General features: G+C 50.6%; 6 protein-coding genes across 6 annotated transcripts; 4 read left to right on the forward strand and 2 right to left on the reverse strand.

The window, feature by feature from the left end:
• Window positions 1–722: 722 nt before the first annotated feature.
• On the forward strand, window positions 723–2,306 carry TRIVIDRAFT_85002 (secretion-related small GTPase; the record flags this gene model as incomplete). The annotated part of the gene is made up of 5 exons (XM_014103931.1): window positions 723–1,003; window positions 1,073–1,092; window positions 1,174–1,200; window positions 1,259–1,450; window positions 1,506–2,306. The coding sequence occupies 5 exons, from the start codon at window positions 928–930 to the stop codon at window positions 1,851–1,853; spliced, it is 663 nt and encodes a 220-aa protein (XP_013959406.1).
• A 425-nt stretch (window positions 2,307–2,731) lies between these two features.
• Window positions 2,732–4,950, forward strand: TRIVIDRAFT_85005 (uncharacterized protein; the record flags this gene model as incomplete). Its single annotated transcript, XM_014103932.1, has 3 exons — window positions 2,732–2,851; window positions 2,909–4,690; window positions 4,768–4,950. The coding sequence occupies 3 exons, from the start codon at window positions 2,732–2,734 to the stop codon at window positions 4,810–4,812; spliced, it is 1,947 nt and encodes a 648-aa protein (XP_013959407.1).
• Window positions 4,951–5,249: 299 nt separating this feature from the next.
• Window positions 5,250–6,353, forward strand: TRIVIDRAFT_15479 (uncharacterized protein; the record flags this gene model as incomplete). The annotated part of the gene is made up of 1 exon (XM_014103801.1): window positions 5,250–6,353. A coding segment is annotated over one exon (1,104 nt), but the record flags the coding sequence as incomplete, so codon positions are not given.
• A 554-nt stretch (window positions 6,354–6,907) lies between these two features.
• Window positions 6,908–8,686, reverse strand: TRIVIDRAFT_81938 (uncharacterized protein; the record flags this gene model as incomplete). The annotated part of the gene is made up of 4 exons (XM_014103933.1): window positions 6,908–7,337; window positions 7,399–8,300; window positions 8,371–8,505; window positions 8,591–8,686. The coding sequence occupies 4 exons, from the start codon at window positions 8,615–8,617 to the stop codon at window positions 6,908–6,910; spliced, it is 1,494 nt and encodes a 497-aa protein (XP_013959408.1).
• Window positions 8,687–9,330: 644 nt separating this feature from the next.
• On the reverse strand, window positions 9,331–10,416 carry TRIVIDRAFT_33067 (uncharacterized protein; the record flags this gene model as incomplete). Its single annotated transcript, XM_014103934.1, has 1 exon — window positions 9,331–10,416. One exon carries the CDS (start codon window positions 10,414–10,416, stop codon window positions 9,331–9,333), a length of 1,086 nt encoding a protein of 361 aa, XP_013959409.1.
• A 697-nt stretch (window positions 10,417–11,113) lies between these two features.
• TRIVIDRAFT_32089 (uncharacterized protein) lies at window positions 11,114–12,913 on the forward strand (the record flags this gene model as incomplete). The annotated part of the gene is made up of 1 exon (XM_014103935.1): window positions 11,114–12,913. The coding sequence occupies one exon, from the start codon at window positions 11,114–11,116 to the stop codon at window positions 12,911–12,913; it is 1,800 nt and encodes a 599-aa protein (XP_013959410.1).
• Between the last annotated feature and the right edge of the window lie 773 nt (window positions 12,914–13,686).

The following is a 13,686-nucleotide window of genomic DNA, read 5'->3' on the forward strand; positions in this document are numbered from 1 at the left end:
CTTTCTGAGCTGGTTGCGCCGACTTAGACGTTGGGTTATAATGGGTTTATGGGTTCATGATATGGCGCTGGCACTATTCCCTGGGCACGGAGTTTTTGACGATGCTTTACACTGAGTGATAAAAAGACAGAACGGGCGGGTTGTTAGCATATTGCGGCGATGCAGGACTGGGGGAGTATATATATATAAGTAAATGGGTGGAAATATCAATATCCATATAGATGTGTTGATGTAATGAATTCAGATTGGAACATGTTGCTTTTACGCGGTGTATCTTTGTAGTAGATAGTAGTTTGGAGGCTGCGTATTCCTGTACGTCATTTGGTTGGTGCATTGGCTGAGTCAAGTGATTTGTCGCTGTTACTTTAGAGTATGAGATCAGCACCTTGCTTTTGCTGGACCCATTTGAATGATGTACTCGTATATATTTTTGTTCAATTGTTTAATTTTTTCTCCAAATGCATGTAATCAATTCTTTTTTTCTATAGAAAACCTGAGCCGTGGAAACAAACACCACGCAAATTTGCAGGGTCGCAAGCATCAGGCTAAATCATAACGTGGGCCAACGTCGACACCGGATTGTTCCACTCAAGGCATCCTTGAAAAGCCAAGTTTTACCACGGCAGCCTTGGCTTACCTAAGGCAGTGTGCCATCTGACCCGCCCTCTAGCCTGACGTGTACCGCCCGTCTCTGGTATTCGCCGCATTCAACCTCCATTTCCAGGCAATCCAACTCTTTGTCCGGTGTTTGATACTATCCAGTGCGCTGTCCATCTCCGCCGCCTGTTGCCGCTCTGCGATATCTCGGCTGTTTCTTTACGACGCTCGACTGAATTCCACAGATCCCGACACCATCGGACCTTCTCCCGCCCGGCTTCCGCCACTCAACACTCTCGGCAGAGCGCAGCAAATCAACAAACCTTCAAAATGGCCGCTCGCGCACCTCCCGCTGGTCGACCAGGCCTGAACACTCGCTTCGCGCAGTTTAAACTAGTTCTTTTGGGTGCGTTTTTGATAGTCGGATGATCGACATGTGTTGATGTATTTGCTGACTTGGTTGTTTTTGCGACAGGCGAATCTGCTGTTGGAAAGGTGAACTTGCAACCTCTTGTCCCGCAGTGCTGAGAGAAACGAAGGAAGAAGAGGAAGAAAAAGGCTAACATCCTGTTACAGAGTTCAATAGTCCTGCGTTTTGTCAAGGTAGATTGCACGCAATGTCTGGGAGGCCTCTGAACCACCCTGCTAATGAAGCCATCAGGACCAATTCGACTCCTTCCGAGAATCCACCATTGGAGCAGCTTTCCTCACCCAGACTATCTCTCTCGATGAGAACACGACGGTCAAGTTCGAGATCTGGGATACCGCTGGTCAGGAGCGATACAAATCCCTTGCTCCCATGTACTACCGAAATGCCAACTGTGCCGTCGTTGTATATGATATCACGCAATCCGTACGTTGAAAATTTGGGGTTGCACAATGAATATGGTATTAATAAAGAGATGTAGGCATCACTAGACAAGGCCAAGGCGTGGGTAAAGGAACTCCAACGCCAGGCAAACGAGAACATCATCATTGCCCTTGCTGGCAACAAGCTTGATTTGGTCACTGAGCAGCCCGATAAGCGAGCCATCCCAACTGCAGATGCCGAGGCCTATGCCCGCGAGGCCGGCCTCCTCTTCTTCGAGACGTCTGCCAAGACGGCTGAGAACGTGCGAGAACTCTTCACCGCCATTGCGAAGAAGCTACCCTTGGACCAAGTCGGACCCAGACATGCTCGACCCGGGCAGCGTCCCGGCGTCAGCCTTGCACCAGAGAATTCCAACACTAATGTCAACGGACCATGCAGCTGCTAGACAACACATGATAAGAGGTTGCGGCGGGACGTCTAATGATGCCTATGTACCTACGTCCTGCAATGCATCCATGGGGGTGGATCATTCAGGTTCAGGCCGGGATAGACTGACAGCAGTGATTCAAAGCCTTGGCTTGCATCAAGCAAGTCCAGGTGCGTCGTATATTTCTCGGAGTCTTGGGTTTGGAGGGTTATTGGCCGACGATTTATTGTTTTTGGTCTCTTTTTTATTTTCCTCTTTTTTTTTTTCTTTTTTAATATGCACCTTTGATATTTTTGTGCTCGTCTTGATGCACTGGGATGTGCATAGGGACTTCAAAGGTAGATTCTCTCGCAGATGGGCTTATTCTGAGCTACGGGATGCCTAGTGGAGGATTATGAGATACGGGAACGATGTGTATTCTGTCCTTCGGTGAATCTGACTGAGCGTCTAATAGATTGCTGCTTTGATTAGACTATGGCCTGTGCTGTGATTTTCTTACATGCATCTTGTGAGATAAGGCCCTCCGCATGAGCCGGGGAACTTGCATGAGCGAGTGGGTGGCTGTATCGAGTCTAGTAATACGTGTGCATGGCCTAAATGACTTTATTCAATTCAAACAAGCAAAATTAAAAAAAAAAAATTAAGAAATAAAAAAACAAGTCGCAAATAACAAAGAAGTCGCCATATTAAAGCATGGCATGATTTTTCCATTGCTGAATCCGACGTAACAAAACCGGTTACTGGCATGACCTTGGCGTTGCGTCACGGATCCGGTTCCTGCCGGCAGTCTGGAGCTTGCATTAGCCGAACTTTTGCCCTGAGCGTTTATTGTCCATGGGCCAACTTTTGGGCTGGGCACTCCGATCCAACCTCCAACCACGCGATTGCATTTCCAAATGTTGCGATCATCGCTTCGGACAGCGAGATTGCTAGGCGGCAAGCCCATCGCGGCAGCCGCCGGGCGCCAATGGTCTGTTGCCGCGTCGCGACAGGCGCCTCTGGCCAAGGTAGGTGGCGTGCAAAATCGTGGGCCCGAGGGGAAATTTTGCGACTGACGAGCTGCTGCAATCTAGAGATTCTACGCCGACCAGAAGACGACGCCGGTTCTGCCCACATCCGAGACCCAGAGCTCTGAGCGCACTCCTCCGCCTCCCGCCCAGCCGGTTGTCGACACGACGGTGACTTCGGCTGAGATCCCTCCCACGCCGCCTCCCCCTCCACCTGTCACGAGCCAGAGCGCAAAGCCCAAGTCCAGCCCGCCGCCGAAGAAGAAGGGCTTTTTCAGGAGGCTGAGGAACTTCATCTTCACCTTGATGGTGCTTGGTGCTGCCGGCTTTGGTGGAGGAGTTTGGTATTCGCGCATCAATGACAACTTCCACGACTTTTTCACCGAGTACATCCCCTTTGGCGAGCAGGCTGTTCTCTACCTGGAGGAGCTGGAGTTCAAGAAGCGGTTCCCCAATGCTAGCCTTGGTGGCTCAAGACACGCCGATGTTAGCGAGAAGGTCAGGATTCCCGCCCAGAGCGGAGCTTCCTGGAGGGTGGCAGACAAGACAGAGCCTTCGGAGCGCCGCACAAGCGCCTCTCCTGTTGCTAAGAAGGCCGCTGCGAAGCCGGCTGAGAGCAAGCCTGAAGAGGCGGCCAAACCCGCTGCATCTGAGCCCAAGCCTGTCGTTGCTGCCAAGCCTGTCGAGAAGGTCACTCCTGAGGAACAGCCAAAGACTTTCACTTCCAAGGCCAAGGCGACCGAAGCCAACGATAAGCCTGCTGCTAAGCCCTTGAGGTCCATTGACCTGATGACCCTGCCTGATGCCAAGGAGCCCATTGTTCGAGACCTTGTCCACATGCTGAATGATCTCATCTTGGTTATCAATGCCGACGGTGCGCATGGCAAGTACTCTTCGACAATCGACAAGGCCAAGAATGAGGTCCTGAGAATTGGTGGCCGCTTGAGGGATCTCAAGGACGACGCCGAGAAGAAGGCCGCTGAAGATGTCCGATCTACCGTTGCTGAATTCGATACCGCTGCTTCCGATCTCATCCGACGAGTTGAGGGCACCATGGCTCAGCAAGAGATTGCCTGGCGTCAAGAGTTCGAGGAGCAGATGAAGACTGTTCGCGAGAGCTACGACGAGAGGGTCAAGCTTTTGCTGGAGCGCGAGCAGAAGCTCAACGAGGACAAGCTCCACAACAAGCTCCTGGAACAGGCCATCGCCCTGAAGAAGGATTTCCTCAAGGAAGTTGAGGCCCGCGTCGAGCAGGAGCGTGAGAGCCGGATTGGCAAGCTCAACGACCTTACGACAGCTGTATCAGAGTTGGAGAAGCTCACTCTTGGCTGGAATGAGGTTGTTGACTCCAACCTAAAGACGCAGCAGCTTCACGTCGCTGTTGAGGCTGTCCGCGCCAGCCTCGAGGATGGCCAGCACCCGCGACCATTCATCCGCGAGCTCGTTGCGCTCAAGGAGATTGCCACCGATGACGCCGTCGTTGACGCCGCCATTGCTTCAATCACCCCTTCGGCGTACCAGCGCGGCATCTCTACCTCATCTCAGCTGATTGATCGATTCCGTCGTGTCGCCAGCGAAGTCCGGAAAGCCTCTCTGCTTCCTGATGATGCAGGTGTTGCTAGCCACGCTTCCAGCTGGGTTCTCAGCCACGTCATGTTCAAGAAGCAGGGTCTCGCCGAGGGAGACGATGTCGAGAGCATCTTGACCCGTACACAGACATATCTAGAGGAGGGTGACCTGGATGCTGCGACCAGAGAGATGACTGGTCTGCAGGGTTGGGCAAAGACGTTGAGCAAGGATTGGCTGGCTGAGGCCCGAAAGGTTCTTGAGGTTCAGCAGGCACTTGATGTAAGTTTTTACGACGCCCCCCCTTTTTTCTAATGGGAAATAAGTGAAAGAATATTTTACTAATAACATCGAAATAGGTCATTGCTGCAGAGGCTCGACTACAGAGCTTGAGGGTGGACTAAAAAAAATTATTGAGGAATTCTTGGTTCTGTATATTGATCAGAGAGGGAAGAGAAAAGTAGAGGGCCTCCGGCCCGTGTATAGTTTATCAATAGATACTTGCAAGTATAAGTTTTAAAATTTGATTTCATTGTAACTATATTAAAGAGGCTCACTGTGTGATTTTTTGTTTTGATATGTGTACATATTCAGGTAGTACCTAGTATGATATAGCCCTCAAGCAAACAAAATTCCCTTCCATGCGATTTTTGACAGCATGATTATGCCCCACCATGTGGCTACCTCTTATCAGCCAACTGACATCAATACCGCATACCTTGATTACTGCATCAGCTTTCAACCCTCTACCAGTATTGAGAGGAGAGCCTCAATGCGGAGTACATGAGATGATGTAACGCTTCCTCCGCCTTCTCTTGATCTATCTTTGCGCACCTGGAATATGACCACCAGGGTTGCTCTCAAAGCACGCTTCCCAGTGGCTTCACTAATCCGATCACCTGTAAATCGCCCCTTCAGAGCACCAACCCAGCCCTTCAGCACAATGGCTCGAGACTACAAGGAAGCCCTCGAGAAGCTCGCCTTGCTGCAGTCGAACCGCATCATCACAAGCCTCTTTGAGGCGCCGGAGAAAAAGACGCCGCAGGATCTCAATGCAGCGGCCATCCCGGAGATGCTGGCATGGCTCCGCCGCGCTGGCTACACGCCTCAAGATCTCGCTCGCATGAGACACATCCATATTGCCGGGACCAAGGGGAAGGGCTCTGTCTGTGCATATGCGACGGCTATGTTGGCAAAGTATCGGGCCGTGGGCACGTACACGAGTCCACACCTCGTCAATGTCCGGGAGCGCATTGCGATTAACGGCGTCCCCGTCTCTCGAGATGTGTTTACTGCGGCCTTCTTCGAGATCTGGGACCGGCTTACGGAGGCTGCTGTGAAAGATGGCATGTCTGCTGTTGAGGCGGAGGGGGCAGCGTCGAAGCCGTTTTACTTTCGGTTTTTGACGATTGTTGCGTGGCATATCTTCTTGAAGCACGGCATCGAGGATGTGGTTATTGAATGCGGCATTGGGGGCGAGTATGATTCCACAAACGTGCTGCCTGCGGAGGCTGTTTCGGCTGCGGTTGTGACGCAGCTGGGGATTGATCATGTGGCCATGCTGGGAGACACGGTGGAGAAGATTACATGGCACAAGGCTGGGATATTGAAGTCTGGGGTCAAGGGGTTTACGATGAAGCTGCGAGATCAGCCGGGCGTGATGGAGGTGCTGCGCAAAAGAGCGGCTGAGAAGAATGCAGAGCTGGTAGAGGTTGAAGACGACGTTGTTGAGCGATGGGGTGGCGTGAGTGGGATACTGAAGGGGGATTTCCAGAAGAGAAACCAGGCGCTTGCTGTCATGGCGGTGCGAGAGCATCTCGGCATGGAACAAGTGAAGCTAGAAGACATTCCGCAGAAGATGATTGAGGGCCTGCAGGAGGCGACACTCAGGGGGAGATGCGAGGTTGTCAACGATGGGGCAGTGGAGTGGCTCTTGGATGGGGCGCATACGAAGGATAGCTTGGAAGAGGTGGCCAAGTGGTCTGTTCAGAGTCATTTGGGTTCTGACGAGTCCTTGATACTGATATTCAACCAGCAGGAGAGAAACATCACCCAGCTCCTGGAGGATTTTGTGGAAGCGGCCAGGAGAGAGGCGGGCAGAGAAAATGTGTTTCGATATGCGTTATTTACACGGAACGAGATTGCGAAACCGGCTGATGGAGAGGCGAGGGATATGATTGTACAGGAGCAGGCGGCGGAGAAGATGCGCGCTTTGATTCCTGGTTGTGATATCAAGGTCTTTGATAACACCCCAGACGCAGTGGCAGAAGCTAGAAAGCTTGCACAGGGACAGGACGGGTCGAGGAAGAAGATCTTGGTGACGGGCAGTTTGCATCTTGTGGGAAGCATATTGCAGGTTTTGGAGCCGTAGCAGGATAGAAAATCACTCCAATGCATGTTTTTGATGTCCGCAAGTCTAAGTGTATTTGTCTATACCCAGGTTTTGATTCGATTATTATTACCGCTTTTCTTTTTTCATTCCATGCATCTATGTCTCTCTCACAAAGCATCCGTCTCCTCAAGAATCCCCAACGCACCGCCCACCAGATGCAAACTTCCCGTAACATATGCCTGGACCACCTCTCCCTCCGGCGACGCCCCGGCGACGCCCCGAGCATAATTCAAGGCATCCTCAATAGTCGGCAAGACAACGACCTTTGCCTTGGGGTCGATGGCGGCCCACTTCTCGGCAAAGGCGTGCTGGACGGTGAGCTTGTCGATTTCCGAGGGGTCGATGGTGTTGTTGACAAAGTCGCGCTTGTAGCCCGTCTGGGAGTACGTGACGTTTGTGCAGAAGACGACGTGGTCAAAGGCCGGGCGGTCGTGGTCCTCGTTGATGCTCTGCAGGGTGGTGCTGATGGGCTGCAGGAAGTCGATTGCTTCGATGCGGCCTTGTTGGTTGAAGATCATGACTCTAGGGCCGGTTCTACTAGAAGTGTGAGTGTTTGTTTTTTTTCCATTAGAAACTGCCTTGGAGAGGTATTTCTTACCGGCCAGTGATTTCGCTGGCAAACCACTTGGATGACATCTTCAGGCTGTCCGCGGTGTGGGCGCCGTCGAGGTGCCAAGTCACATTCTTCTCCTCTTTGACTTCGCACCGGCCTCGGAAGACGCACTTCTCCAGACCGTCGATGAATTCTTGGGGGAGCTTTGACTCTGAGACTTCTTTCAAGAGCCCAAGCTTCGTCAGGACCGTCTCCGCCAGCGCGATTGCCAACGTCGCATTCTTCTTTTGAAACACTGCGTTTGGCCTGATTTTGACGCCCTCCAGGCGAGGATCGATCTTCAACGCCCGCAGGTTGACCTCCTTCTCTTTTGCTCGGTTCATCAAGACTTCTGCTGCACCCGGGAGCTGCTCAATCGTGAATGCCGGGCTACCCATCTTCATAATGCCGGCCTTGTGCCAGGCAATCTTCTCAACCGTGTCTCCCAGGATAGCGACATGGTCGATTCCAAGCGTGCTGATGCCTGATGCTACTGGACTTGACACCAGATTCGTTGAGTCGTACTCGCCCCCTATTCCGGTTTCGTAGACGGCCACCTCGACGCCCTCCTGCAAGAACGCATGCCAGCTCACAAGTGTGAGATAGCGAGCATATACCGGCTTCGATCCGAAAGGCGTGTCCTCTTCGGGAGCCTCTCTTGATTCCTCGAGCCGGTCCCATACCTCGAAAAAGTACTTTGCGAACAGCTCCTCGGATATGGGCTTGGAGTCTATGCGGATGCGCTCGCGGACGGCCATGAGATGAGGTGATGTGAACAGGCCAGTCTTACGAGGGCCACCATGGCGCTGTTGATACTGCGAAAAGATTGAATCAACAAAGGCGCAAGTGCTTCCTTTTCCTTTTGTGCCTGCGACGTGAACAATGTTGAGGCGATCAAGATCCGCAGGCTGCCCAAGGGAGAGTTAGTTGGTGATGTTTTGCATGAAATGACATGTGACATTGAGGGAGGTTACAGACTGTGTATCCGATCCTTGTGAGATACGCCCTCATCTTTGCGATGCCGAGGACAGAATCAGGGAGAATCCCGGCCTTGCGACGGGCTTCAATCACCGCAAACGGCGTCTGAAGCTCGTTGAGCTTGTCAATCGCATCCTATCATCACAATCGCTTAGAATTTCACCCAGTGACGCTACAGTTGGGAGTTGGAGTTGGAGCATGAAGCGAAGCGCGCGCATACATTGTAAGTCCTGCTTGTAGACGCCATGCTTCGCGCCTGGAGGCGTATTGCTATGAATTTGCACAGGAGAGTCGTTGGCCGCGTTGATGCATAACGCATCGGTCTGAGTCCAGGGTTCCTATTACTGAAGGGTTGACTGCGCGCAAGATTGACCTCATATAGGGAAACCAGGCCCCTCCCCCACTGCAGAGTGAGAAAAATCGCCGGAATCGGCTCTAGTTGGACGGAGGAAAGAAAAAAAAATGAGAGGTGATTGATTAGTCGGCTTTAGGTGAGCTGCGAGGTGTCGGATGGTTTTCTTGTTTTCGTTCGGCGATTAACTTGGGCTGAATTTGATGATTGGCTTGTTACTCTTAAGGTCTCTTTTTGTTTCTGTTTTGAATGGTAGAATGATTCGTAAAATCAATGATTCTGAGAAAAAGACGGTGCCATTGATTCTTATCATAGCGTCTTTTTATCCGGATACTATCGGCATCGCCAAATATGAGTGTCGATCTGACATCTGAGGTCAGGTGCACAATGGCAGGTGCACAATGGCAGGTTGCATTGTGCTAGAAGTGATGTCTATATCCTGGAAATTTACCTTGTTGTAAATTACATTCAATTTCGAAATAATCACAGCGATGCAAGTCATGTTTTAATGCTAATGTTGAATTCGTCAATGCTAGCTCTAATCAGTGCATCCAGAGGTTGAATACTTCAATCATCAATATCATAATACCACACCAGCCCCAACAGACTTAGAAATTAATCGTGTTCGTCAATTCTCTCCCACTCTTCCCAATGACATACTTCTTCATGCCTTCTTCCAGCCCGTGAAAAAATGCTGGATCAAACTCTTTGCAATCCTCGTCCCAAGCCAGGCGCGATCTCCAGGTTAGCCAGTTCTCAGCCATGGATCCCTCCGGCGCTCGAAGAATACCCGTCGCAATGTCAACGACTTGCCAGTTTCCTGGACCTTTCAGTTTCCGAGGGTCGTTTGCGTAGAAGATGGTTGCGCCGCAAGTGCCACAGAAGCATCGCTGGACATCTGGCGACGAGGCATACACTTTTGAGGTGCCAATCTTGAGATCGCTCTTGATCTCTGGCTCGCAGAACGAGAGAGGCAGAAACGTCCAGCCAACGAGGTGCGTTCCGTGTATGCGGCGGCAGTCGCTGCACGTGTCGTACGAGGCCAGCCATTTTGTCGGATCCGTTGGAGAAACGATTTCGTGCATTAGCTCATGATCGCGAATTTCTTGTGTAGGACGCCTGATTGTGAAGGAGACGCCTCCACAGTGACACTCGGCTCGCAGGCGTTCTTCTCCGTCCTCGCCGACTTCTGGCTCTGCTTCGACAATCTTGGCTCGAGGATCGTCTTTTGGAGGATTCCACTCTGGCAGCTTGACGCCATCTATGTGCGTCAAGATCTGAGCAAAGCCCTTATCCTTGGCTGAATCACTAAAGGTATGCGTCGTGATCTTGAAGTTATCAGGGCCATGGTCTGTAAAGATGGATGTGGAGACCGTCCACTCCTGTCTATCAAGTGCAACACCCGCAATGTGACATCCGCAAGTTGAGCAGAAGTCGTAGGTGCAATCGGCTCCCTTGATGGAGTAAGTGGTCAAGCTCTTCTCACTCGATGGCGCTATGAAGTTGGGCTTGATCCCCTCTCCCAAAGACGTGTGAAAGATGCATGGCGCCCCAGTAGTGAAGCGGCAGATGCTGCAATGGCAGAGGTAGAGAGAAAGAGGAAGAGAGGCCTTGGGAATATCGACGGTAAAGTGAACAGAGCCACAGTGGCACTTGGCCTCAAGAGTTTTGGTCTCAGTTTTGGAGTCTGCCATTGTACAAAGAGTTATGAAACAAGTCGCTTGATTATTAGCATCTGTCTTGACTTAGTGGTCATGCTTCACGCTTTAAGTACAAGATGTAAAGGCCGACGGGCTTGCTTAGGTGGGGGTTTGAGCTACGTTCACAATTCTTCACGCTGCCATATCCATATTCTCATAGTGTTCCAGGTTTCCTGCGTTAAGCTTTTCTTAGTTGCTCCTCTAGCGGATCAGCGCGAGTTGAGTGAAACTCTGGGCGATCAAGATAAGCCCGTTTGAATAGTTGCTCCGAATGACTCAAACTTATTCGGGCTTTGGTAGAGGAATGACTTTCCGTATTTAGCCAAATGTCCCGGTTCCCTGCTGACTCGAAATCAGCCACTCCCGACCATCTCCCAGGAGATGTCAGTTATTGTCACTATTCGTATTTTTCTTCCTTCCGGCGGAGACATCATAACCTGTGAGATGAGATTCTTTCCTACAGGCTGATTAAGCAAGTTGGACTTGATTACGCATCACCCAAAAAAGCTGGAAGGGCAAAAGGGAGAAAAGATGAACATTACGCGGATCTACGAATTATATGGGTGGAGGCGGATATTAGCCGATATTATTCCGGCTGCGCCAAACTTCCTATGCTTGACTCGACCTCTCTATCAAATTTTCTACTCACTGTCTATAGCTTGCTGGTGCCCTTGGCCACATTTTGCACGACATGTCGGATGCTAGAGATAGTTTTCTTGACCTTGAGAAGCACCGTCTACGGCTTGAAGATAATGTCAGCAAACTGCGGAAAGCTCTGCAGCACTGGCAAACTTGGGATGCCGAATATGAGGCTCTCAAGGAAGAGGTCGAGGCCGTGACCGCAGCAGATCAAGCCGAAGAGCTGCATCGCATACATGCCGAGTTTGATGGCGAGCTGCTGAACGGGAAGGAAATAGACGACATCTTCGGCCGGCCAAGCCTCAAGACCCAGGAACAAATCGTCAATGTCCTGGAACGCCGCATTGATTATGTGTCTAAGAACATTGAGACGCTGCAGAAGCAAATCGAAACAGCCGAGAATAAGTATGCTGCTGCGACTGTCATCAGCCAACCTGATGCCACTGACGAAGATGGGCAACCTATCCTGGACATTGTCGAAGAACTGGACGATGATGACAATGTCGTCTCATTTCGGCTGAATAGGCCCGGCGAGTCTCTAGGAAGTGTTGAAGCACTTCTGGAAAAGGCTGGGGTTACAGACGATACGGAGCCTGGGCCTGAGAAGAAGGATCTAGATTCAAGTAAAACCATGGACAAGGGGAAATCTCTCAAAGGAAAGGAACGAGACCTTGAAGCCGTGGCCCCACCTAAACCGCCTTCACCGAAGCCTGAAGTGAAGAAAACCGTCTCATTCTCAGAAGATACAAAGTCTGCCGAGGAGCCTGAGCCTGAGATATCATGGAGAGCGAAGCGCGTCAAGGAAATCATGGGCGCCGCCAAAGACCAAGAGGACATTAGCATGCAAGCTGCTGTTATACCCAAGGACGAGTCACCAGAAGATGCAGCTTTACGGCAGCAGATGCTGAGGTATGGCATGAGTGAAGTTGGTGCCGTTGTTGCCGAACTTGAGCTCGAGGAAGGCGATTCGGAGGAAGGTTCCGAGGCCGACGAGGATTTTGACGATGAATATGACGAGTATGATGAAGATGACGATGAAGATCAGTATGGACGCTATAAAGGCAGTGTTGTCACGGACCAATATCGTCAGCGAATGCTTCAACTGGAGAAGAAGCTTGGCATAAAGTCACATTCCTCGAAATCTCAGCCCAAAGTTGACGAAGATGAGCCAAGCGATGATGATAATGATGAAGGAGTTGGCCGTATCGTCGTCAATCGAGAAACTGCAGCGCCATCATCATCCAAAGCTCCAAAAGCCTCTCCTCTCAAGTCGAATCTTAAAGAGAAACAAATTGGCGATTCTGAAGCAAAGAAAGGCGTGCGTTTTGCGGCTAGCCTTGATATCGCTCCTGAGAACGAACCTTCTGCTCCTGTGGTCAGCGAGACGAAGAAGAAGGACGTTGTCGACCCGTTAAGCGATACTATTGTGGAACGGAGCAGCTCTTCAAAGCCGATCAAACCTGAAGCCCAACCAGCAAAAAGAGCGTCACGGTTCAAGAAGACCAGGGATAATACCGACTCAGCAAGTGCTGTTCCTAAAGGACCCTTGGATATCCGGCCGAAATTTGTCGACGAGGATCGACTGCCAGTGCCAACTGGCCCAGAAGGCGCTACAATTGCCGATAAACTGGTCGAACGGGACTCGACGGCTGCTGCCGTTGCTCCTGACGAAGTCAACGATATGATGAGCCACCAAGAGGTCGCTGATGAGTATCAACGGATGCGCAGAAAATTCATCCAGCGAGAAGGTGGGTTCCTCAAACCGGATGAATCTCCTATCCAACCCATACACGACGAGGAAGATCAGGAACCCATTAGCCGATTCAAAGCTGCGCGGCTCTCGCGCCAGTAGTATGGAGAGGATAGTCGATATATAATCGATAAATCTCACCATATTATTGAGTAATCCATCGTGCTACGAAACGTGACATTTGAGAAGATTGTCTTGAAGAATACCCAGTGTTTGCTAACCTAGTCCTGTAAATCAATTCATATCATCCTTGAAATACATGGATCTGAATGCTCTTACTAAATTATCAGTGGGTTGCAGCTGTCAATCTGCTTTCCATTCCGATTCGATCCGAGAATAATTTCATAGTAGGGTTCTCTGACACCGTTACTCGACTTGGTCGTCTCTATAGTTCTGGTGGCTCGTTAGGCTCTATACATTGGCCATTGAAGGAGTATTGTAGAATGACAAGAGAATCCTGTTTCTAATAAACTCCTCCTATTCCGTTCCTTCGACTCACGGTATTTAGTCCATCACCAACCTTCTTTCTCTATTTGCAACCAACTCGCCTCACTGGAAGATTGACGTCAGTATTATCTTCAACGTCGCTGACTAAAATGGAAAAGTAGACAAAGGAAAACGAACTATCGTGATAATTGGGCCAAAAAGCAAAAAAGAAGTGATTCCGCCCGGGCTCGAACCGGGGACCTTTTCGGTGGTGTCAACTAACTGTTAACGAAATGTCATAACCAACTAGACCACGGAACCGTATGCTTCTTGTTGAAGGATTTGGTCACTCAGAGCATTATCAAGATGTTCCTACGGAAGAATCTGGTCCTGTCTTGGTCAAAGTTTGAGCTGTGATTGAATATCGTCTTTTTGATAGATAGTAAGGA

The sequence above is a fragment of the Trichoderma virens genome (genome assembly GCF_000170995.1).
Source record: "Trichoderma virens Gv29-8 chromosome Unknown TRIVIscaffold_3, whole genome shotgun sequence".
Lineage (NCBI taxonomy): Eukaryota > Fungi > Ascomycota > Sordariomycetes > Hypocreales > Hypocreaceae > Trichoderma > Trichoderma virens.